We start from the raw sequence: 25,280 nt of genomic DNA, 5'->3' as shown, positions 1-25,280 counted from the left end.
CTTCGATAATTAAGTTGCACAATTTCTGTACTGTATACTAGGTTAAAAAATGTGCTTATCTATAACACTGTGGTAGAAATCACCTATTCACACGGATAAGATTAACAAACCCTTTCATTTTCTGATCCTACCCCTGACTTTTCTCACGTTCCTATCAAATAAAAGCATAAACAGCTCTTAATATAAGAAGCGATCTCGGTAATAACAATATTCAATTTTAAAATATTTTACTCCTATTTCTGTTAGTGCCAATAATCTCTTGCAATGGTCTCAAAATGTCTCCCCATCCAATAGTAAAAAAAAAAGTGCATAACTAAGATAAAAGCCACGTGAGAATTAGGAATTACCTAATAAGAGCCACGCACTTTAAATCAATATATTTTTACTTTATTAAAGAATGATCTAAAATTAGTTCAATTACAGCAATTCTCATTACTTTACATCTACTAATTCTTACCATAACCAACTCATGCTATCATTGATATATTTATAGGGAAAAGATCTAATCAAACTGGCTGTTAAGTCAAGAATAATGTACAATGAGCCAGTCATTATCACAAATAACCCCAGACAGGTCCCTGACGGAAGCAGAGGAGTGTTGCATCATTCTGAAGGAGTTTATATTGAGATAATGACTGCCTGATTGCACATTATATTTATATGACGTGTTGGTGAATAAATAAATAAATGGTCATGAAATACTGATATGTTGATTAGAAAGTGCCAGAGAGCCATGACTACTTGCCAGAAACAGCAGTCAAATTTACAGTTTAGAGGTCATTATACAAAAATATTACACTACAGAATGCAGAAATCGACCAATCAGCATAACATGAACATATTAATATTCTAAAGATTTTTGTAATGTTCACTCACAGGATTTATTAATGTATAGAAGAATGTCATGTGCGTTGACTGGCCAACGAGACAGTGGGAAAGTTTAGCACCGCTCTTATAATTTAAATTCTCTAGAGAGGGTCTCAGTTTAGGACCTCTAATAGTCTGGGGTCATTATACTGAAAGTGTGTGTGTGCGCGTGTGTGTGTTTGTATATATTTAGTTTAACTCACAGCAGTTAGTGGTTCTGGATGGGACGTTAGCCCTGAATAGACAAGGCAGTAAATGTACTTCTGTACCCCTCCCCTGATCTCATTTCCCGCATCTCCCTCACTCCACACCTAAAGCAGAGCAGTATACTTCCCATAAACTGGGCACATTAACTACATAGGCTAGTGTGTGGTTTTATTTATATAAAGACAAGGTAAACACTACTACTTCAAAAATATAATCAAATTGTTAATCAAACCGTGCAAAAAAAGACAAGTGTCATTATTTAGCTGACGTCATTTCAATGTTGATACAGTTCAATAACTGTCAAAGTCGCATCAGCTATAAAGCAGCTCTGCATAAAACAGTGGTTTTGTTAGTAGAGAATACTGTAAAGCATGTCTTTACATGGATTTTGTGCAAGAAAAGGGGTATAAGATACTACATTTTTTTATTTAAGTGATGGCTTTATGTGCCAATCCCATTATCCCTTAATATCATTTCCTGTCTGTCTCTATCAATTTTAAAATGGAGCTTGAACACCTTGACCCTCTGGAATACCCTTCATCATTGAATTGCATCTATGACCGGATTACTTCAAGACAGGTCACTATAATGTGGGTTGTGCGTATGTAGTGACGGAGAAGCACTCCAGCACTAGCTAACTGGCACAAATAACCAGGTCTCATTAATAGATGTGGGACTTCTCAAGCTAAATAAATGCACAGTGAACTGACACTTTTGGCCAAGCTCTATTTATAGGCTAGGAGAAAGAATCACTTCCACTGTATGACCCTCTGATGGACCCTACATTGGTTAGGTCAATCGCAAGGGTTGGATCTTATGGGACTGGAGCGGTAGAAGGAGAGATATCCGGCAGAAACAGGGAACCTGTATGTAGGGCACTCCTACACACTAAAAATCTGCATTGACACATGAAAGGGAAACGATTGCGCCTGCTCTTCTCCTTCAGGCAGTGTGGCAAAGCATAGGAGCTGTAAAGGAACACACAAAGAAGCTGGCACAGACTACTTGTAGGTAATCTGGCTCATTTAGGGCCTGTTAACTAGCATGTGATAGAGCATTTTGAAAAGAAGCTGCAACATGCGCAAAGACACTATGAAGAGATTAAAATGGGTTTCCTTTCCTTTGTGTTCTTAACAAGAACTGTACGAAGCTTCAACCCACTCAAAGACTGAATCATCTAGCCTGAAACAGCTCACCAAGAATATTCCAGCATCTTTCATCATGCTTTTTCATCCGGCAAAGCTAAACAGTAACGCTTTCCTCTGCTGGCCTAGTCAGACCATTCCAAATTTGTATTTGCCCTATCAACATTTACAAAATAATAAATAAATAAAAATCTGTAGGCTATATGTGATAAAAATCTGTATTTGTGTTATTTAAGTTGTACCAAACTATCTGTTAGGTTTCTACTATTGGAACAAAAATGTCATAATGTGCAAAATGATTTGTTGATCATTTATAACCCATTCTAACTGAAGCTTTCTCCAGTTAATTATTTCATCATCCTTGTTAGACAGTTAATGTTATCTTGACATATTAAAATTAGCAAAATTAGCATTAGTAACACCAAATGCAGTGCAGTGGCTCTCAACCTTTTTGATCTGAAGACCCCTATTGTCCAACACAACATTCAAAGGTCCCCAAATAGGATAAGATATTTTCTCTGACATTTATGTTAATTATGACAAAACTGCTTGTTTTCAAACTTTTCTATTAACAAAAACGGTGTGAATTAACCACCTTTTTTGATTCCAGAATCCCATGTAATTTCAAGAACTGTATGCTGAATAAAACTAAAAGTTACTTAGGTAGGCAAAAAAAGAAAAAAGGAAATGTGCTTTCAGTTAACTTCTTGATTATAATTTAGTGGGCCCACACTAAACATTTAACTTGTGTATGAAAACTTCAGATGCAAAAACCTCTAAATCCGTCTGACATTTTTCTTTTAATTTAGCATTTTTGTCAGGCCCCTATGTTTAGGTTCAGTAATTCCACTTTATGGCAAGTGAATGACATTTTCTAGCCCCCATTAGAAAACAGCTTATAATTCATAAGGAATTATATTTTTTGAAAATGTAAAAAAGTTTTCTCTGATGGGTAGGTTTAGGGGTACGGTTAGGTTAGGTTTAGGGGACAGAATATACAGTTTGTACAGTATAAAAATAATTATATCTATGGAATGTCCCCATAAAACAAGAAAAACGATTCCCACACAAAGGCCTCTTCTATTGACCTTCTTGAGACGAACCTTTTCTAAGATGAACTGGGGAGCCATTTATCAAACATATTTTTCTTGCTCTTCCAAACTTTGCTTTTGTAGAAATACAGTGAGCTGTTAAACCTTGAATATTAAGGTCACAGGACACTGCCAAACACTCATTGGAATAGAGTGCTGATTTATGGGACGTGAAAGGAGTCAGGCAAACGCCAGCTGCTGCAACTATCGCTGAGCCATGACTGGGTCAACAGAGGTTGCGATGACGGTATGACAAGTATGACGTACGTAGCGGTTTGGTTTCGGTTACAGCCACCTTGCAACATCATGTCACTCTGCCTTGCCAAGTTGAAATAAGAACAAGCAGAAACGTCTGCGCAGTGGCAGCATCGCTGTTTCAATTACAGTGGGTTTGAATCACTGTCACTCACTTGCATAATCTGCTTAATTAATAGCACATCTGTTGCTAGGCATTCAGACATCTCAAATAAAACATGGTTTATATCCAAACTATGTCATGCATTTGTGATATGCGACTGCAAGCTTTCGGAAATTGATCTGATAGTTCCCTTCAGTCTCAAATGCAGACAAGTGTCCCCCATTCCCCCCTTTCTTATAACAACTTTTTGCAATTCCGATTTCACTTTAATGTGGACTTTTGCAGAGCTGTGTCACAAATTGTAACCAGCTGTTAGATTTCCTCAGGTAAGTGTGAGTAAACACTGTACTGACTTCAAATGGATCGTAAGTTGGGAGCCAAAGATGAACAGTATGAGCAGCCAAGAAAGAGATGGCAAGAAGTGTCAGCAAAACACTAAGATGTTTTTCTATAATTAAAAACAGTATCCATGCTTGATTCATTTGAAACTATCATAAATCAAATTAAAATTCATTAAAAATAATGAAAAAACTAAATGACACAATAGAGCAAAATATAACAGTTTCACGAGTTCATTTGCCCATATAATTTTTAAGCTATTAAGGTTAAACGTATTTGGCTTTCTGCTTAGATATACCCTCCAGTGGGACAACTAATGCTTGGAAGATGAGTCTGGTAGCAAGATGACTAAATTATGTTGGTGGAGCTGGGGAGGTGGAGCGATGCCAAAACAGCTGATGCCAGAGCGAGGTGAGAGGCAGCTTATATGCTCCAGCATTTAAGTGAAAGATTAGATGGGTTTATTACTCCCGAAATTACGTTTAGGATCTTCACTAAGACAAATGATGAACTAATCATTGGTTTAAAAACAAATGACTGGTTAACAATGTTTCCACTAAGCTGCATGAATACAACAGCCCTGCACTTTTGATGTTGCTCCAATGCAGGCTGTGTTTGAGAAAAGTTAGAAATCGTTCTGCATGTCCATTGATTTTCTTTATAGAAAGTAATCTGTGAGAAAACTAGACAAAATGCAGCGCTGCTTAATTCACGAGATAAGGCCAGTAAAGAGGGATCATGACTTATTTTTCTTTTGATCTCAACAAAACAGGTTCTTGAGTTTCTAATTAGTTCTCTTGGAAAAACAAGAAAGCAAAAAACAGTAATGCATGGCCTCTAGATAACTTACCAGTGGAAAATAACTATGCTGGCACAGATTGCCTAAAGATATGTTATACAGTTGAGTCCATAAGTTTGCATACCCCTTGCAGTATATTTAGAATTAAAGAAATAAAATCAAGAAATGTGGCTGGTTAGATAGTTAATGAGAACTGAATGCAAAAAGTGGACAGTTTTTAATATAACAGAAAGCATGTCAAGGCTAGTTACTAGGTCATTTTCTGGGTCTAGTCTTGGGCAAACACTACCCTATATTGGATACGTGTAACATGAGCTGAGTGTGTGCAGTGGGTCACGTACTGTACTGCAGATCTCAAGGAGGTGTTGCAAGCAGTAGATCCTACAAACACTAACCCATTCACCTTGCTGTCATCATGTCCTTCAGTCTTCACAATCTATTATTAAAACAGAAGTAAGCTCATGAAGATAATACACTTCATCTGACAAGCTACCTAACACGGCATGTTTTCCACAATGTTAGCAGCAATGCAAACCTCTGAGGATTTCATAGCCAGCACAAGTCCTTACTTGTTACAGTCTATCTTTTACAGGTTTGGTTCCTTTTAGAGAATGCAAGCCTCCACGTAAAATAAAAACTGAGAATGTGCATAGTTTTGAAAATCCTAGGTTGATCTGTATTAAAGAGACTGTAATGAGACTGTACTCATTATTCCTCTGTGTTGAATAAATTTGGATTCTCATAGTGTTTTTCATGATACTGCCAACTGCCATCATCCTTTTAGGCCCCCAGGTTCAAATGGAGAGTGATCCCTGTATTTGTCTTGACAAGAGGTATGATAGACAATATGATTGGTATACAAGAGTAATGAGGCTCGAATCTATGCGTTTTAAGTGTAAAAGATTCTCATGTTATCAGTTATGCCGCTGCTGTACATCACTTAGCCTAGTTACAACAAACTCCAAACCACAGTAAACAACAGTAGATTGCGTTGGGTATTACCTCGGGTAATTACCCCCCAAAAAAACGAAAACTTTGAAAATACAGGTCAAACTATTTACCGTAACTTTCTTGAAAAAGTGGTCCTAGGATAGAAGAAAACATGTTGTGGCTGCCATGAGGTAAACCTGCATGTAAATAGAGAATAAACCGGCTGATCCAGCTTGACTGCACAATCCACTCTTTACTGCTGTTGTATCACCTATAGACAAAACACAATTGTTAATCCTCCTTTAAGCTGATGTACAAAACTTACTTAACATATTTTCTGTACACTAGCACAAAGTGTGCAGAAGATGTAGTTAGAACTTCCAATGTTCTATAGCTAACCATATATAAACAAATGTCCCAAAGAAACAACTTTCCCATAATTAGCCTTACTTACATCTTACATCTCAAATCCATCTTTACCCCGATTCACTGTCAAACAAACCCATTCAATAAAGTTCTAAAAGACATAGGGCCTACAGTATCTTAACCTAACCTTAATAGTTTGTATAGCATAACTTTGTATAGAATGAAAAATAAAGTTAATTCCAAAGTAAATTGTATTGGAAAATAAGTCATAATAGCTCATGCTAGTTTTCTTATCTTATTTTAAGAATGCTTACATGTAGATTTTTTACAGAACAACAAAGCAAAAGTACTGATTAATATGATGCAGTGCAGTACTGAAAGTGATTTGTTTGACCTTGTGTTGTCGATATAGAGAAGCAAATAAAACAACGTCACAATAATAAATGAAACCACAGCCTCCTCCCATAACTTGAAATAAAAGCACAACAGAAAATGAATCAACATTACCACATTTCCTCGGATTCCTGCTTCGCGCACTGTCCTAAAAACACCCGCCTGTGTGTGTGTGTGTGTGTGTGTGTGTGTGTGTGTGTGGACCTGCCCTTCACAACATAAACAAACTCTCCCACTACAAACATTAACAGAAAAACACTCCAGCTTTCTTCGAGGGGCAGATGCGACACCACAATTTGGAGAGTTAATTCAAAACTAAGAGATGACTAGCGTAGGAAACAGTTACCACGTGATTAAGACGTACGTAAACAATGACCGATAACTGATCCATGTATTAATTTATTTACAAGAATAGATTTCACTGCACTCAATTTTTTTAATAACAGTGTCACTGTAGAGAGCATGCTTGACAATATGAGTGTAATGTAAACAAAACTGAGGAAAAGGCGGAAAAAATCATCTTACGTGAACAGAATTTTCATTTTTAAGCTTTAACTTAAGTCTCTTCATACAAAACGCTATCAATTAAATCAGTCAGCAACACACATTTAATAGAGTCATTTAATTAAAAAAATATGCTATTTACACCAAAGAATGTGATTACATTATCTGAGATGTGGTAGAATTGTTCATGACTTCCAGAAATATGAAAAAAAGAAATTACAAAAATCACAGAATTCCCCATGAGGCATAGCCTGTTTGGTTAAAAAAAAAAAAAAATCCCCTGAGGAAACACACACACACACACACACACACACACACACACACACACACACACACACACACAATTCCTAAAGATATCTGGGAACACTGAAGCTTATTTATTTTGATTACAGTTAATTGTCTTAAAATAAGAGGTAGGCCTACAATTGTTTTCACACTGCTTGCTGTGGGTCATGTTCTCTGTACAGAACACACAGATCATTAAATCCACATTACCTAACCAGCAATCCTGGATTTGATTGAAAATCTATCAGACAGTCCCTCTCAAATGTATTGTGTGTCTACCCTTATGTAATGTGAAACGATTTGTCCTTCATGTTCATATAAAATGTAAGGTTACATTCTTGAGAATTTCCAAAGTTTAATACCAGAGGAACCCAGAGTTCCAGATGCAGGTTGCCATAGTAACTGCAGATCATCAGAGGCCTCAGACGTGTTCTAGCGTAGCTTGTACTGCTGCTCTGATGTTTGTGGGAGAGACAGAGGATGATTAGCATTCAACATGTTTCATACGGTCACAACTCATCATGATATGATCTCTTTCTCTCTCTCTCTCTCTCTCTCTGCCTTCTCTGTGGGGAAGTTAGACATCTTAAAGTGCCTGTCCAGAGAAAATGTTCTCATCACTATTTACCATACAGATTTTTTATGTAAGTCATGCACATGTTCCAGCACTTTAAATGAAGTATAAAGATGGAAATCTCTGTTTTATGCATGTGTCTAATTTGTGTGTGTGTTGTGTAAATGTGTGTTCACTCGTGATCACAGTAGCGTTTGGGCCAGCTGAGGCCAGGCACATGCTGCATCCACCAAATGTCAGAAAGCATTTGGGTTCCTCATTTGAGGCAGAGCATTGTCCCCCAGGGGAGAGCAGCTTCCTTTTCTTCTCCTCTCCTTGCTTTATCCATCCCCCCCCTCTGTCTGCCAGCTTCACTGCGCTGTGCTTTGCTTCCTCCTGGAGAAGAGTGGATGCAGGGACGTGTGGGTGGAGGGAAAGAATCATTTAGAGAATTATGCGGCTGAACTGAAACTGCGTTTATATTATTTGTTAACTTTGTGTATTATCCAATACTTGAAGACTGATGCAGACCAGATTAGTTGATTAATGTGACAATTAATAGAATCTAACTCTTTAGACAATGTACAGTAAAATGCACAACACTCTTTTGGAGACTCAAAATGATGGAATTTCATTGTATTAGATACAAAATATCAAAACAAGTGGCATCTGCAAATCAAATTGTGGCATATATTTCTTTACAATAACTGCTGTTGGTATATATCTACAGTATATCTATATACTACACACACACACACACACACACACACATATATATATATGGATGATATACTAGTTTTTGCCCTTGTATCAGGCTCCTTGTAAACTGCTTGATTGTTTCTATTCAGCCATGATGTCTAGTCAGCCATGGGCTGCTGTGCACCTGTGAACAAGCAATAAAATAAATCAGCCAACCAGCAAGCAGACAAAAAAACGTCCTCTGACACACCATCAGTGCTGAGAACCTTAGACAGCTGTGGCATGAGCACCCAGTGAGGGAGCACTGCTGACCCGCAACTAATGAGTGTGGAAAATGAATTTCGTAGCACTCTCTGGTTAAGTACATCAAACAGAGAGTGAGACAGTGGAGAATGGTGCTGTCCAGACAGAGGAAAAGAAAGCTCTCTCTGTGTAAGGCCTATATGATTCCACCAGTCTCAAAGACGGGGCCGTTTTTAGCATTTTTGGCGCTCAAATTTCACTGTCACTGGGGGACGGGGTGATTTCCAAATTGGTCACAGCAGTAAAGAGTAAAACAAGGAGTACTCAACAAGCCCCTTGTCCTACTCCAGAAGGGAAATTTCCAAGAAAAAATACAAATTGATTTAAAAAATTTTTTTTTATAATTTTGCACTCAACTGCACTGCTTATTAAAGTTGGCATTAAAATGTGTTTCCTACAGTAATTTAAATGCATGTTATCTTATTGTGAACAATTAATTTATGCATATGTTTAATTTTTTCAATTTTCTTTATTGTTTAATCAAACTGACATAACTGGGCCTTTCAGTGAAAACAACAGGCTCTCAGACTGTGATGATGCGTACAGGACTTCTCCAATCATTTAGAGTGCCACACCCAAAATCCATCAACGACTGACAGATAGAATCAAATTCCTGTCCAACCTTTTTTATTTTTCCATAATCAGATGAACATCACAACAGAAGAAAAGATCTGTGCCTCGTATTTTTATACGCAAGTACACGGTCCCTTATAGTGTATATATTGTTACAAATATTTTAGAAACAGTTTTTTAGAGAATTAGTCAAACAATTACTTTTTAAAATCTATTGCCAGCCCTGAATTTTTTACATTTAGGTTTAAATTAAGTTTTAGAGCAAAATAAACCTATTTTACGAGGTGGCAATTTTGTATAAACTTGTATGATCGATGTGATTATGCGGAAACATACAATTTAAAAAAGAATTAAGCACGAAGGTCTACCCCTAAACTTAACCATCAATGGGGTGTAAGCAGATTGTACAAAAAAACTAACAAGTGAGATGCTACTTTTTATTTTTACTTTTACTTTTACAATTTTTATTTTTATTTATATATATATATATACACACACACACACACACACACACACACACACACACACACACACACACACACACACACACACACACACACACACACACAAACACATATACTGTATGTCCCCACGTGTAACCTTCTAGTCAGGAGTCCCCACAACGTAGCAAAAACAAGTGTGTGTGTGTGTGTGTGTGTGTGTGTGTGTGTGTGTGTGTGTGTGTGTGTGTGTGTGTGTGTGTGTGTGTGTGTGTGCGCGCGCGTGTGTGTGTGTGTGTGTGTGTGTGTGTGTGTGTGTGTGTGTACAGCCTGTTGTTGTGACCAAACCACAATTTGTTTGGAGCTGTTTGCATATCCACACACACTTGGGTTTGTGCAATTATGTCAGTGTCCTTGAGTGATTATGGATTTCATTTTGAGAGTCTCTTCTCATAATTGGTTGGAGGTTAAAAATAGCTTTGGCTAGCCATCATGAGGCTGATTTACAGCCTTCATTTACAAGGCTAACACACTCTCAGGGGGTTCTTTGAGCACTCTGCATGGTGTTTCCAAACATTTATTATGCATAGCCATGGAGGTCCTGCAGCATATACAGCACTCCATCTTGAATTTATCAACAGTAATTAACATTACATTTGTAGATTACTTGCATTATGGCAAGGTGCTTGAATGTGAGAGAGCAATGTGTGTGACCTTGGTTATTTTATGTCAGGCATTTATCTTATGGTTCTCCTATAACTATGTATAACTGGGATTCAATGAAAACATAGTAGAGTATATGCATACAGGTCAGTGTTCAAACTTCAAACACTTGTATGTACCAGTTTTTATCATGCCTTCAAAGTTTACTTTTGCTATCTTCCATAAAGTATATTGTTTTTTTTCTGTTGTGCGGCACTCAGACTTTCAATATTATGATAAATCATCAAAAATAATAAATACATTTAAAAAACATGCTAAAACTACATGATTACTGAACAAAAAGTGAAATAAATTTAACTATCCCATATGTACATTTTCACAATAAACAATTTAGTCCATATTCAGTTTCACAAGTGTCATAGGTGCATGCTTGAGATTAAAAATAAGGCATGTGATGTGTGAAAATGTTTGCTTTTGTGCATATATTTATTTATAATCTTAAAAATTATAAATAAATTACAACTGAATTTATTTAGTTAGTTAAACAACGACATAAGATAATATTTAAGATGGCTTAAATTTGGTTTAAAGTTGTTTATAAGTTGGTAAGTAGGTCATTTCTGAATGACCACAATACCTTCAGCCTTAACTAAACCTTTAGGGAAACTTTCAGCTACACTGGCAATTCATCTCAAATAATCAGATGAATATGAAACATGGATAACGGCCTGAATTGGCCCATGTTAATCTAACTCCCTATAGCTGTACTTTCCTTCTTGTCTTACATAAATTCTGGGCAAAAGGCCTCTGCATGATTCACACACACAGACTTTACTCAGGAGGACTGTGTCATTTGAGGGCTGACTTGGCTCGAGGAACAGTGCAGGACCGATATTCACTGGATGCAATGTGACCTGTCACAGTGGATTCAGCTTCAAACAAGACAACCTGACAAAGGGTTCAAATGCAAATATGGCCACATATAAGATCAAGGTTTTAAGCTAATATTTGTATTCTTAATGTTTTTGAAAAAAGTATCATATGCTCAACAAGGCTGCATTTATTTGTTCAAAATGAATAGAAACAGTAAATGCTGTACTATTTATTTTTTATACCTAATTATTTATTTTATTATGATAATATACTTATGCTTTTAGACTATCAATTGGATGAATTCAAAACTAATTTTGACAGATTGATTTAACTAAACTAAAGGTCAAATAACAAAAAGAAAAGCTATGAAGAAGGAGATTTACACATGGAGTATATTCATGCTTTGTCTTTAATCACTTCATAGAAAAGTAGCTTCAGATTTTATTAAACACAATATACAATATTATTACCATACATTGTGTGAAACATTGAATATTCACCTGCAACAATGTGGGATAACCAGACGATAAAAACTCATCCCTCATGCAGATAGCACTAATTCTGTTGAATCCCTTTGGACGCAAGTCGGACCAAAAGATCTCAAACATATAGATTAACAAAGTTTTACTGACAATTTGAATTTCAAAACTGCTAACAAGGTCAGAAAAATAGTTCACATTAGCACAAATAATTACAGATCACATTTTCGTAATTATATCGATTTCACATTGTGGTTCAGAGATTGTGATGTTGGAAACCAATTCGTCCCCTGTCAATGTGCATTTACATGCCACCTCTGAGCCATTTTTAGCAATCTCCATTCAAAATGTTGTATATATTTGAGGGCCACGTTCTGTGGAGAATCTCGTGAGATACTGATTTATCGATGTTACACCAAACAGTGATACACAAAGCTTCTAATATCTGACAGATGTCTACAGTATGTATTTATGTCTTATCTACAGACTCTCCCCTTTACCAATGGGTCGCGTGTCTCATAGGCTACTGTTCTGGGCAGTTGAAAATTGTGCAATATATTCATACATAGTATATATAATATATATTTATTTATATTAAAACATAAACAATATTACTAAATAAAACAGACTCAGTCCAAGAGCCCACTACACAAGAAACACCACCAATTTTCGGTAATGCAAGTGCATATAAATTAAACCATTTACAAAGAAACATTATTCCCTATGTACAGTTAACAGTAATAAATACACTGTTATAAACAGTAGAGGACCGATCTGAGCACATATAAACAAAGAGAATGGAAGGAGTTGTGAAAAGCGTGTGCTGGTGATGAAGCGCCCCCACGGACGCTCATACACACAAACACAGTAATGTGTAGACATGTACATATGTGCGCACAAACATACTTTTGCATGCTACTTTGGCCATTAACTGTTTCCACTGTTGAGACTTTGAGCATAAGGTAGTTAAAGTACCTTAAAGCATGAACTACACACAAACTTAAACCTTAACGGTGACAAAATGTATGAAACGACAATGCCATTACAATGTCATTACTAAACTGGCATGCTGAAATTTGACAAGTGTAATTGTAGTTTTTTTTTCTTTTCATATCTTGGTGTTCAACAAGATGGGGAAGGAAATCAGTTTACATATTATTATTTTTTACCCACCTTTAAAGTGAGCTAATTGGAGAAAGGAAGTTGTTTTTGTTAAGAAGACAAATGAGGAAAAGTTCTATATCAAAGTGTGTAAAAAGCTACAAAAGCTAGTTTAGACTGTTTTTCTTTATTCTGTTTCTAAGGTATGATGGGAAGGGTGGAAATGGCTGCAGTAAGGAAGACAATTATGATGAATTGAAAGCAAATTAATGTGAATTAAGTCAATATAGCTTTGGCTTCCCTGTGATTTTAGTACATTACGAGACCCCTTGTGATTAGATTTTTTTTGGGGGTGCTTGTATTTTGTTCTACAATCTAAGTAAATGGGGTCTTCATACTTAAGGGCATTTAAAGTTTTTTGTGCAACAATGCATTTGCCTAACAGATTTCTTACCCTAATGTGAATGGGATGATGTATGGTTCCAAATAAACAGTTTGTGCTCATAGTTACGGAGTCTGACACAAATGTAGATAGAATAAACAGAAAGTGCCTCTTTCACAATTTCTTAGTTTTCTGATCATTTGTCAGATGTTTGGATTATTAAGTTATATTGCCAAACAAAGGAAGACACTAAGTTCTCTCTCCAGCGTAGATATAAAACAATTCTGCAGGTTCGGTCAGGTTTGCTTTACAAAATGAAAACATTTCAACGTACAGTTATACTAAAATGTGTTCAATAAATAAAAGACTATTAAAAAGACAATAGTAAAAAGGCACACAGTCTTTAGACAAATGGTACAGAAAAGTAAACAGTTTCTCTCTTTACAAATACTTGTTCTTCAGTAGTTCGTTTTTGACCTCATCACACACCCATAGCTTTACAAAAAGTTTGTGTTGGTACAAAAAAAGTGAAATCCTCTCAGTAGTGTCTACTCCTCACCACCAGGTAAACAACCAAACAAACTGTTCACGTTGGCCCCAATCCTTCATGTTTATCAAAGTCGCCTGCCAATCGTTCAGGTCCAAAATGTCTGCAGCATTTATTTCCTGAGAGCTCCTACAAACTGTCTCCAAACGTAAGTGCAAGGAGGGCAGGACATCCTCCTCCCACGGGGGACTAAAAAAATCACCCCATGTGGGCTTTTTAAAAAGCATCAACTGCAAGATTTCTCCTCTTGCATGGGAAAAAATAGCTACCGCCTATCAAGGGACGCTGAGTCTTATGTGTCGACCGGTGAGGCGTCTTCGGTAACTATCTGGATGAGTGTAGTGGATTCCATTTCTTCCCCTCTGTCGTATTCTTCCACATCCTCTTCCTCGTCTCCCTGGCTCTGTTCGTCTTTTTCCGTGCCTTCTGAGTCTTCCTCCTCTAGCGTGAGCTCGAACTGGAACTTGTCAGGGCCTGAACCCCCGCTGTTGCCGTCTTTGTCAGCCTGGTCGAAGGGCGGGGAAGGGCTTATGGGGACCATGCTCTGGTACCAGTTCCGATTATCCTCCAGGTTGTCCAGGATATCCTGGGCATCCGGATGGACCAAGTCAGCCCATGTTTCCCATAGCGGGTGGACGATGTAGTCAATGAAACCCACCTGAAGAGAGAAAAAATACATTAGATGTCATAGGGCACTATGTAGGGTATTCTAGGATATCCTCCATCAGACCGCTACATCTCAGACAGTAACTAACCTGTGATTTCTCCACAGAGGCGGTGTGTTTGTCACACATGGGGCTGATCTCCATGCCACGCTCCCTCTCTCGATCGCCCTGGTGAAAGAACTCATCCATGATACGGTCAGTCCACTGGCGGTACAGCTCTAGAGACTTGGTGGGATTGCTCAGATCGGCGCAGTGAACCATGTTCCGCAAAACCTGAAGTAACATCAAAGTTTCAGCAAATTGTAATTCATCATGTGCCTCTAATTTATCTGAATCATCTTAGCTGGAGATTATGACATCATTGGATTTCCAAATGACTGTTTGAAAATTTGTTTCATTAAGAGGGGATAGAAAACAGGAAGACCTGTACCTGTATTCTGTCTGTGTAGTTGTCCAGAAGTAAAACTCCTGAGCTTGTCACTTTCTTCGTCTCTACCATGGTCTTCAGATCGGCCAGTAAGCTCATGTGCTTAGACATGTCCGTGGCCAGTACCTGTTGAGAGGGAACATTGAGCAAGATGTGTTAGCATATCAATCATTGCAGTGTAAATGAAGCAGATGGCCTGGAAGAAAAGAAGGAAGCAAGCAAGGAAGGAAGAACCTCACCATGTCGATGACCATCTTTCGGAGTGACTGCTTTTGTTTCTTAGTGAGGTTTTGAAAGATGTCACAGTTGTCCTCCTGTAGAAGTTTAAAGCCCACGGCTAAGTGGTGGTTCTCCAAAACCGACTCATCATTATACATGAGTGCTAACTCGGAGTCTGTAAGAAATGAGCAAATACTCAATTAGTCCATGTGTCACCAGTAAATTTACGCTGGTAGTAGGTTGGGATTTAAGAACACTCACTTGTATTGATGAGGAACTGGTTTGAAACACCAGGGTGGTCCACATCATGGATGGCTGCCGCATAAATGGCTGCCAGGATCTCAAGATCGGTGAAGACAGCCTATTTAGGACAGATTGAAAATGGTGAGATCCATGAAGTCCTTTGAGGAAAAAAAAAATTCAAATTGTGCCTAAAGAAAAAGCGTTCTTACATCTAGTGCAGGTGTGGACAGCAGAGTGTGAGTTGACTGGGCCACATCAGCAGCGTGAAGGCTGTTATGATAGGCCACATCTTGGTGGTAGTGATCCTCAAGGGTCATCATGTACATCACAAATGTATCTGCTGGAATCTTGAACGTCTTGAGCAGGTCTCGTTCCTGTTACAGAGAGAAGCAATATTATTACAATTCTGGACATTATTACATTTTTGTTGCAAAAAGTGGGAAGTCATAGGCTGGAGGAAAAACTGACCTGGAAGATGGCATACATAATGCAAGTTAGAGGCCGGTTGTTCGAATACTCTGAAACGGTAAAGATGTTCAGGCCCCATTTGTTCAGGTCTTCTAATTCCTGGAAAGGGAAGAGGCAAGGGCATGAGATCAACAGGATTTTTTTTTTTTTACAATCAAACCCACTAAAGAGCAAGTATTAGTCTTCTACCTACCCTTGACAGTAATTCCTCTTTGTCGGTTTTGACGCCGAAGCGAGCGAGGCTGCTGTTGAGGATGGGCCCGTGGGACACTTTCTTCACTCCACTGATCTGAGTCATCAGCTGCTGTTTTTTCTTCTTCTCGCGGGCTTTTGGTGTAGGCGAGGGAATCTCCATATCATTCTGTTTGTCTGTAAGGAACAGCAAGATCCAAAAGATTAGAACCATTTTGGACATTTTCCTGGTGGTTATTAACCATAAACACAAATTTCCATAGAAAATGCGAAAAATTACTGTTTGCTAACTTGTATCCAAGAAACCAAGATGGTCCCTAAATCTTTCTATACAGAACATGCACAAGTGTGTCAGATGTTGGTAGATCACATTCCAGATTACTCAAACTCTTAATTGTAGTTTTTACACAGACACATACTGTATGTGTCCGCACAAAAGCCCATTGTTGGAAAACCGGTGGCCATGTATTATGTTTCCCTGAGTGACGTAAGCAGACGCCTTCGGCCCAGGTGCAGGGCCATAGCTGAATAGCTCACATCTGCACTCCGTGCGTGTGCTTCTCAGGATTCGCTACCCTTGAAAGGCAGAACAGACACCCAATTCAGAGCGACTTTGCCACGAAGCTATTCAAGCGGGGCTTGCCCCTCCTTTCCTTCTCCTTTAGTTCCACTCTCCATTTTCACTGTGACAGACCTGTCAACAAACTGCAGGGGAGCCCGTGTCTGCCTCAAATGGCATCTCCAAAGGTCAACCCTCAGGAGATATCAATTGAAAAACAATGGCAGCACACGAAGGGCGTATCTCGAGGGCAAAAATGCAGTTAATAATGCCATAAACCTTCATGTTAAGGATTTTCTCATGTGGAAATGCTAATCCAAACTTTTCCCAAGAAGCCACAGGCCCTGAGTGGACAGTATTCTTATTTCCATGTTCTCGGTTATGGAAGATAATGTTGTTCTCTCGTTGTAAAACTCTGGCATGTCGCTGCAAGACTGTGATAACATCTAGTAATAACTGCTGGCTTGAAGGGGAATGAGAGGAGGTGAAATATGGGGTTGGTTAATTCATTACAGTCATTATCCTCTTCACTCATGTCTCTGTTAAACATGAACCCGTGCCGTAATCAGTACCGCAGTCATTCAGATGGGCTTATGTCCTAGGACATAAGAATGGGAATGGTGCTATGTTTGTACTTTTGTGGTATGAATGGTTTGGGAATGGTAAAATGTTATGGGAAGAGTTTGTCTTTCATCTTGAAAGCCTCTATCTGTTTTTCTCTCCTTCTCTAGTGGCAAAGATGCCTGATCAAGAGAAAATGCCTCCGATCTGATCTTGAGGAGCATCCACAGCGCTCATTATAGCCAATTTGCTTGTTTTCTCACAAACATCCATCAGAGCTCTTTTTTCTCTCGCCCCTCTGTCTCCCTCCTTTCAGGATTCACTGTCGCATGTTTCCTTCTCATATACATATACATATATATATATATATATATATAAAATAAAATAACCAAAGGCAAGCCACATATGCAGACTGTGCGCACAGATCCAAGATTCGAGAAAAAGCGACATTGTGTTTGGGTCAGATTTAATCTCACTATCTCTGCTAAACTCACACGTTTTGATGCAGATAGTGAAAACGCAGAGGCGTAAAGAGAGCAGTCACACGTGACACAGCACACAGATGTTTCACAGCTAACATTTAATCCCTGGAATATAAAACCACTTTTAGTCCCAAATAATCCGCCCACAAAGTTGTACACCAATATTTTTGCAGACATTTCTTCATCAAATTTTAAATCTCAATTTTTACACTGCAAAAATATTTTGCCTTTTTTAATCAGTAAATATATCTAAACATTCTTTTTTCTCACCATAATAGATTTGGTTTTATACATAAACATCAATACTTTTAGTCACATTTATATTCAAAGAAAGAAAAACTATTTACATATGCAGATAAGTATAAGATTAGCATAATTTATTTGTAATTATAATAAATGCTAATGTGTTATCTTTTATAATAGTTTATAAAAAAATTAAGTAAATATTTCTTGTTTTAAAAATGTTTTTTAAAAAATGTAAAAAAGACAAAAATACAGATTAAGAAATTATTTTTGTAGTGAAACAGGATCTCAAAGAGTTAATATCTTGTGTAATGGGACAAATGTGTGCCTGTTCGTGTGACTATGAGATGCCGTCTCGATGAGAACACAGGAGCTGGATGAGTCACAGGTTCTCTTGCCTGGATGTTCCGTGCTGGGGGTTCCACCGTCAGCATTACTTTACAGCAGAATACCATCCCCCTCTATCTCTCCCTCCCTCCCTCCTTTTATTCTGCTCTCCTTTCCACCCTCCCCTTCCTCTTTTCCAACTGCTGCATTGGGGATCTCTCTCCTCATGCAGAAATGAAAGTCTGATGCCATCTCACGGAATTCCACAAACAAATTGAGCCTTTGTGCCATCTGATCTTTTAATGTAATATAGTTTTCACAAATAATTAACTTATCAAACCTCTCACTTTTTCATAGCCTTTATCTTACAGTGAGTCTAAACTTCAGTTCAGCTCTGGAAATGACGCAGCCCAAATTCAATCCACAATGGCGTATTCGGTATATAGTCAATGTTTAGCGCTGGCTGCAAGTGTTTTATTGAAAGAGTGAATATGCGTGTGATTACCTAGAAAGGTGTTGGAGATGAACTCCGACACCTGATTGCCAGATCTGCTCATCTCAGAGAAGTGCGTCAGCTCCCTGTTCAACATTCTCTTGAACTGGAAAAGATAGAGAGGGAGAATCATTAGTTAAAAAAAACTCAAAGGGTTCTACATTGAGACTTCAGTAGGGCTTCCTTTCCCCAAAGTCCTGAAAAATGTAATATTTAACATTATTTTATATGGACATGCATTTACATACAAAACCACAATGGGGTACGCAATACTAAATTTGACCAAATAATATATATATGAAACTGAAATTCTAATATATTGAAATATTAATATCTCCTTTTAAAAATATTCATGCATCTTAATTTATCTTAGTTTTAAATAAATCTCTAATACCTAATACCAAGCATAAAAAAATGCAAATGCATTAAGAATGTAACAAATGTACGAAGACCGAAGAAGGTAAATGCAGTACAAGAGACAAAGTAGACACTGGTTGAGATTTCATTTGTAAATTGCAATTTTCAAACTGTTTGTCAAAGTTTAAGTAATATTTTTCTTTAGCATTTTTTCCACATTTGATGTATGGATATATGTTCCAAAAACAACGATGTGGTACCAAAAAGATGCAATGTTGGAAATAAATAAATAAACAAATGCATATATAATTAAATAAGTCAAAAAACGGCAGCCATATCCTGCGCCACATCTCAAATTTTTTAAGCTTCATCATTAAAAATGGATAAATCACAAAAGCGACCTATATAGATGTGCTTTTTGACATCCAAATCAACATATCAGCCAAAATACAACAGATTCATATAAAAAGAAGAGCCCAATATAGAGCTCGGGTCTAGACATTCCAGCACAGGATGCCACACAGCGAGACTTGCTGTAGGTTTTCCTCCTCAGTGTCTCCATAGACCACCAACAAACACCAAACCAAAACCAACTGCCATTAGCAAACCGGAAAACAGCTCAGTAGCCACCATACACACCTTAATGTAACCCCAGGATACAGAGAGAAGGTAATTGGCCTCAGGCATTTTGGATCGTATTTAATCTCCCGAAATCCACAACAGCGCACTCCTATACCACAAAGGAAAAGAGCCAGAGAGAGGCAGACGAAAGGGATTCTTCTGGTTGGGAAAAACGAAAAATCCCCTCTTCTCTCCTCTCCTACTCTGCTTGGTATGGATTAGTAGCTGAGGAGCAGATACGAGCTGTCTTCATGGCAGCTCTCGGCCGAATCGCTCCAGCATTGACTCTCCATGGCTGCGGATATGAGCAGGGGGCCAACAGCGGATGGGAACACCCGTCCTGAGCTGGAGGAGGATCCAGAGAGCGACGGCCGGAGCTAGAAGCGAAGCAGAGGGTCTGAAAGTGCCAATGAATTATGGAGGAGATGAAGGAGCAGTAAAGCAGAGGGAGGGAGGGATGAGGGAAAAAAACGCTGGGATGCTCATCTGGCTGGAGGGGGGTCTTCCTCTGCTGGATTAGTGCCGCTCTGCTGCAGCACTACGCTCACGCTCTTTCATCATCTCTCTCGGTCTTTCTCTCTCGCCCCCTCCCTCTCGCGTCTCTCCCCCAGTCTCGAGTCTGTCAGCCCCAGCAACACGCTCCATAGGCACATATGATTTGACATAGAGATGGCAGAGAAGAGGGGGAGCCCCGCTTTGTTATGCGGGGAAATCACGAGAGGAAAAAGACAGAACAGAAAGAGAGGGACGTTTATGCACACACTTGGCTTTTTGCGAACAATTCATCGACCTTTGTCTTCAAGGGATTCCTAATTGAGTACAACATTTAGTACCCTTTTGTACTGCAAAGGCGATGCAGGGAAGATAGGAGTTTTAGATGAGTCTGGGTTCATTCAGGCTCGGTCACTCTTATTTATTGCATTGCTATAATGCACAAAGCTTCATATGGAGCCCTGTGCTATTTTTACTGTAGAGTATGGTGGGAGAGAAGACTTGGATAATTGCCTCTCTTTGTCTTTTTTCAGTGACATCAACAGCCCCCCTTGACTCTCTCTCTGCCTCCCCGTCTACAGCCGAACACCAATTACGCCAACATCCCAACGCCATGGCAACAGTGTCATGTGACACAGGCTGCCGCTGAGGCTTCCCTCCCTCCCTAGCTTCCAAAGATGGCAGCCCAGTAATCACGAGGACACCACTGCGTCTCAATAACATCTGCCAAATCAACCCCCCGAATCATTAAAACGGGGAGGAGGGCAGACGGACAAAATCAATGAGCCGTCCTTGATATAGCCCAAACGGGCAAAGTCCATTAACAGGGAAAACCCACCAATTGGACAATCTTAAAAAGTGTCCAAAACCACTAAAGCCAGCAGTCCAGACCAAGTCTTTCCATCACACTCGCCTATGACGGATAAAATGGTGCATTTCACAATTACACTTACAATACAATTTTCACTCAGAAATTGCGAGTAAATTTCACAAATAATTACAAAGAAACAGCAAAGAACACATTGAATTAAACATAAAAGTTTGAAGTAGAAAGACTGAAATACAATTTTCTTTGGTTTATTTACAACTTCGAATATTTTTTTTTTTTTTTTACAGTGTATTCATTGTTTATTTGCAGCAGAGACTGTTTCTGCTGATTAACGCAGACATTTGAGGAGCTAAAAGGATTCATGCAATGATTTTGGATTATCCATGTGAAATGTGTGTGTCAGTGTTTATGCGCCTTCATGAGAAAAAGAGAGTGGGAGGGAGACAGGGAGAGAGGGGGGGAAAGAGAAAGATGGAAAATAGAGGAGAATCTCTGCATTATGCTGCAGTGGGGGTTCCTCAGCAGTGCGCGAGATGTCTAGTCAGAGCTGTAAACAACTCTGACATATCATAGGCCGTGCCTTCTGCGGCTCACATTTCTTCTTATCATCCGTATCAATAAATCCATGCGAGTGGCTCTTTCTAAGCCCTGTGAGAAACATGGATGTGCACTTCTGCTCTGAGAAGAGTTAAGGGTGAATGAAGGGAATGTCATTCTCAAAGACCTTATTTCTGTAGAAAAAGACCATTCAAAAACTCGATTAAAGCTAACCAATTCCATCAGCTAGGATTACCTGTGTAATGCATTTAGAGGCATGTACAACATTTATAGTTTAAAATTTATATCAATGCATATGTGCTGAAACCATTTCCCCATTTTCACCATTTAATCACCTTTTTTCCAACACTAGTTCATTTAAATAATCCTACAAAGTGATGCTTTTTAATAAAAATATTCTCTCAAAATTCCCTTCAGTATCTCAGTTAACATTAACTCTGTTTTAAACCGTTTTGGAGTATAGTATGTGACACCACAGGACATGTCAACTACCCTGTCAACTACCCATCGGCATCAATTTCAGCAAATATTATCAGAATGATACTTGCTGGTAAGATTTTATTTGTGCATTTCTTTAAAATAGGACATTTAGCAATAGGATGCTATTTAATTGTCTCCACTAGTGGGCAGTATAAACCCACAGATGTTAAGTGAGATAGATTGTTTGGTCACCTCACACTTTTCGCCGGTGGCATGTTCAATCAATCTGTACTCTCATCATGACCTTGTCTAATGCATCAGTGTTTGATGTAGGACAGGCGAGTCAATCAATCATCAAAATACATTTAACTTTTCAGTTGTCCTCTGTCAATTGAGATTGTTTTTTCTTACCATATCTTTCTCTATACTCAAACTATCATGTAAAAAATAACACCACATACACTAATGTTGTTTAATTACAGCTATCTGAATGTCTTGTGTACATCATCTAGTCATCTAGTGGGGAAAACCCCCATCAGTTTCTTGGAGAGAAATTGTGGGAGTTTTTATTGCACCGAATGATGTCATTTGAGAAGCACATAATTGCAAAATCGGCGAATTCTTAACAGTGATTGATATATGACGATGGCTGGAAGGCGACTTTGAAAGGCCGTGACGCAAATCAAGATGACAAATGGGTTCTCCGGTATATTAGAACAATAACATCAATAATGACATAACCGCTTCTGAAGAAACTCTTTGTGTGCTAACCATCACCGCCTGAGGATACAAGCCTGACGTTACACTTCCTCTAAACTTCTCAATATGTGTGCATGGATGCGTGTATGTGTGAAATCAACATTTGGACAGAATAATTGAATAAATTAGTAATTAAATTACAGATTAAAACACTTTTAGCTGATTTAGTCTCAATTATATCCACACAAAGTACAGGCTAAATCGCTTAAGATTAGAAAGGGTTCTTTAAAAAAAGCTTTAAAATTGCTTCTAAGGTTTGAGATGATCAAAAAAAGACAGCAAAAATGAAACCATTTAAAATGAACATTTACACTACAACTATTTTAACAACAATTAAAACTATACTCTTTGTGTACAACCAAACTATCTATGCAGGAACAGTAGTTTGACTTGAGAGCATTAGTTCGACTTGAGAGCATTAGTTCAGTATTACAGGGCTCTGACTGGTTTAGATTCTAGATCTGTGACTGTAAAACACATCCTCTCTTAAAGACCACTGCTTACATGTCCACATTATTTCATCCACACAGTCCCATATGCATCTTGTCAATACACGAAAGCACTGTGCAAAAAAACGAAATAAAAAAACCTTTCCAAGCATTCACTTTTCATCAATAAAGCTCAGACAAGTTCAGAAAGCAACAGTTATGTCCTCGAAAAGTCCACCAAGTAACATCCAACAAAATAAACAGCACACTAATGACTTGTAAAAGCATAAAACAAAGGCTCACCTTTTCAAAACAGTTAACTTTTTCAATCTTCTTCTCAAAGTAGCAAGCTCCCATTTTAAGTGAGTAAAGTTTTCAAAGTCCTGCTTTTTGTGAGCGTGCCACCCTGTCTTGAGGTTCAGCGATTGACAGACAAGATAGCGTTACTGACTTACTTTGAGCAGTGAGCGCTTACTATTCTTCACTTCAGTGTGTGTGTTACTGTATACACACACCCTCTCTAACCATGGGACCGCCTCCTTCTCTCTCACACACACACACACGCACACACACAGGAACTCTAACACCATTGCAACATAGTTTATAGGGTAAATAGTGTGCGCTGGAATCAGATCAAGCATTCTGATATGATTTCTTGAACTCATCAGAGAAAGCTTACTGCCACGGACATGCAGATCTGTGAAAAATCCTGACTTTCAAATCACAAAAATTTGATGCTGAACCCAAAGGAAAATCACAAAACAGATCTTTAATGTCTCAATTGCTTCTTCTAGACTGCCATCAGATTATAGAGAGGAAATCAAAACTTTTAAGTATCCTGCCTTTTCTCCAGAGGACTTTATTAATTTCACATGTCTCCTCTAGCCTTTTAGGTGAGATCTCAATATTTTGAAAAAGATGCAATCTTAAGTCTGCAAGATGCGATATTAAGTCTGCAAACAATTAATCAAAAGATTGAATGTAATATAAAAAATATAGGCTATGTGTATGATTTATGACATCATATTAATACAATTATTCTTATTATATTATATTATATTATATTACGATTCATTCATACATTTCTCATCAAATAATTATATTACACACATTACATTAATTTCACATCACATTAATTTCATAGCTCTATACTCCTATTGAAACAATTGTCTCATTCTTTCTATTAATTTCTCTATAGGAACTTTATGAGAAAAAATAAATGGTACAGAGCAACAACAAAGCTATAAAAATGTCCCTCTGAGACGGATTAAGTAATAAAGACATAACGAATGATATAATTTAATAAAGAAATAATGACCCTTTGATATAATTTGATTGAACTATCAAAATAGTCCAAAAAGAATGAGAACTTTTCAATTTGAATTTGAGAATAGCTGATACTGTATGGATTTTACATGCACACACAAGCACATGCAGCTAACGTTTAATGCACATCAGATGGCTCAGATGTCCAAAAGAGCAGCAAAAGGTCAGACGTCCTGGTACTCTCTGTACAACTCTGATGGCTATCATTATGTTATTTCCACAAACTCATACAGAAGCTCCCAGAAAATAAGCAGATCTTGAGCCTATCATGAGACAGTCACAGGCTTTGTGAATTTCCTCTTTTCTTTCCAATAGGTGGCAATATCCGTGTTCACCTGCATGCACTGCATAAAATAATCAGTAGTTTTGTAGTTTTCCAGTAAAATTATACAGTATATACATCCTTAGACTGATAAATTAACTTAAGATGCAAATGTATCTGCAATATTAAAGAGAAAGTATTTGTTATTTTAAATATTGATATTTTCTTTAATACATTTTTTTATTTTTTTTATTTAATTTTAATGCACTTAATGAATTAGTAATCTGTTTTTTATTCGTTTAAGAATAAATCTAACAAAATTTAGTGAGGTTTATGCAAAAATAAATGAATAAATAAATAAGCAGATAGAGTAAGACAAATAAAATTAAAGAAACTACAAATAAACAAATAAAAATCGCCTTAATATCAAGTATTAACATGCAAATTTGCAT

General features: G+C 37.8%; 2 protein-coding genes across 11 annotated transcripts in view; both read right to left on the bottom strand.

Annotated features, from left to right (window-relative positions):
- Positions 1 to 6,674, bottom strand: part of sgip1a (SH3GL interacting endocytic adaptor 1a) — a 75,642-nt gene extending 68,968 nt beyond the window's left edge. For 3 of the 6 annotated variants that reach the window (XM_082136010.1, XM_082136017.1, XM_082136019.1), the window contains exons 1-3: positions 6,610 to 6,674; positions 5,868 to 6,007; positions 5,148 to 5,242 (exon numbers count right to left, since the gene is read on the bottom strand). The gene's annotated coding sequence lies outside the window, so the exon portion shown is untranslated. The remainder of the gene's footprint in view (positions 1 to 5,147; positions 5,243 to 5,867; positions 6,008 to 6,609) is intronic. The other 3 variants (XM_082136018.1, XM_082136020.1, XM_082136021.1) reach the window with 1 other exon arrangement.
- Positions 6,675 to 11,779: 5,105 nt separating this feature from the next.
- Positions 11,780 to 25,280, bottom strand: part of pde4ba (phosphodiesterase 4B, cAMP-specific a) — a 166,609-nt gene continuing 153,108 nt past the window's right edge. For 4 of the 5 annotated variants that reach the window (XM_082136031.1, XM_082136032.1, XM_082136033.1 and 1 more), the window contains 9 exons: positions 18,789 to 18,882; positions 16,113 to 16,288; positions 15,920 to 16,018; positions 15,661 to 15,825; positions 15,470 to 15,569; positions 15,229 to 15,383; positions 14,993 to 15,115; positions 14,653 to 14,835; positions 11,780 to 14,555 (listed from right to left, as the gene is read on the bottom strand). In XM_082136031.1, the coding sequence (XP_081992157.1) occupies positions 14,190 to 14,555; positions 14,653 to 14,835; positions 14,993 to 15,115; positions 15,229 to 15,383; positions 15,470 to 15,569; positions 15,661 to 15,825; positions 15,920 to 16,018; positions 16,113 to 16,288; positions 18,789 to 18,882 (1,461 nt within the window). In that variant the 3' untranslated portion in view covers positions 11,780 to 14,189. Of the gene's footprint in view, positions 14,556 to 14,652; positions 14,836 to 14,992; positions 15,116 to 15,228; positions 15,384 to 15,469; positions 15,570 to 15,660; positions 15,826 to 15,919; positions 16,019 to 16,112; positions 16,289 to 18,788; positions 18,883 to 19,772; positions 23,526 to 25,280 lie in introns of those variants that run through there. The other variant, XM_082136035.1, reaches the window with a different exon arrangement.

Source organism: Leuciscus leuciscus (assembly GCF_965113295.1).
Source record: "Leuciscus leuciscus genome assembly, chromosome: 14".
Taxonomy (NCBI): Eukaryota; Metazoa; Chordata; class Actinopteri; order Cypriniformes; family Leuciscidae; genus Leuciscus; species Leuciscus leuciscus.
This window is presented reverse-complemented; position numbering and strand designations above follow the sequence as displayed.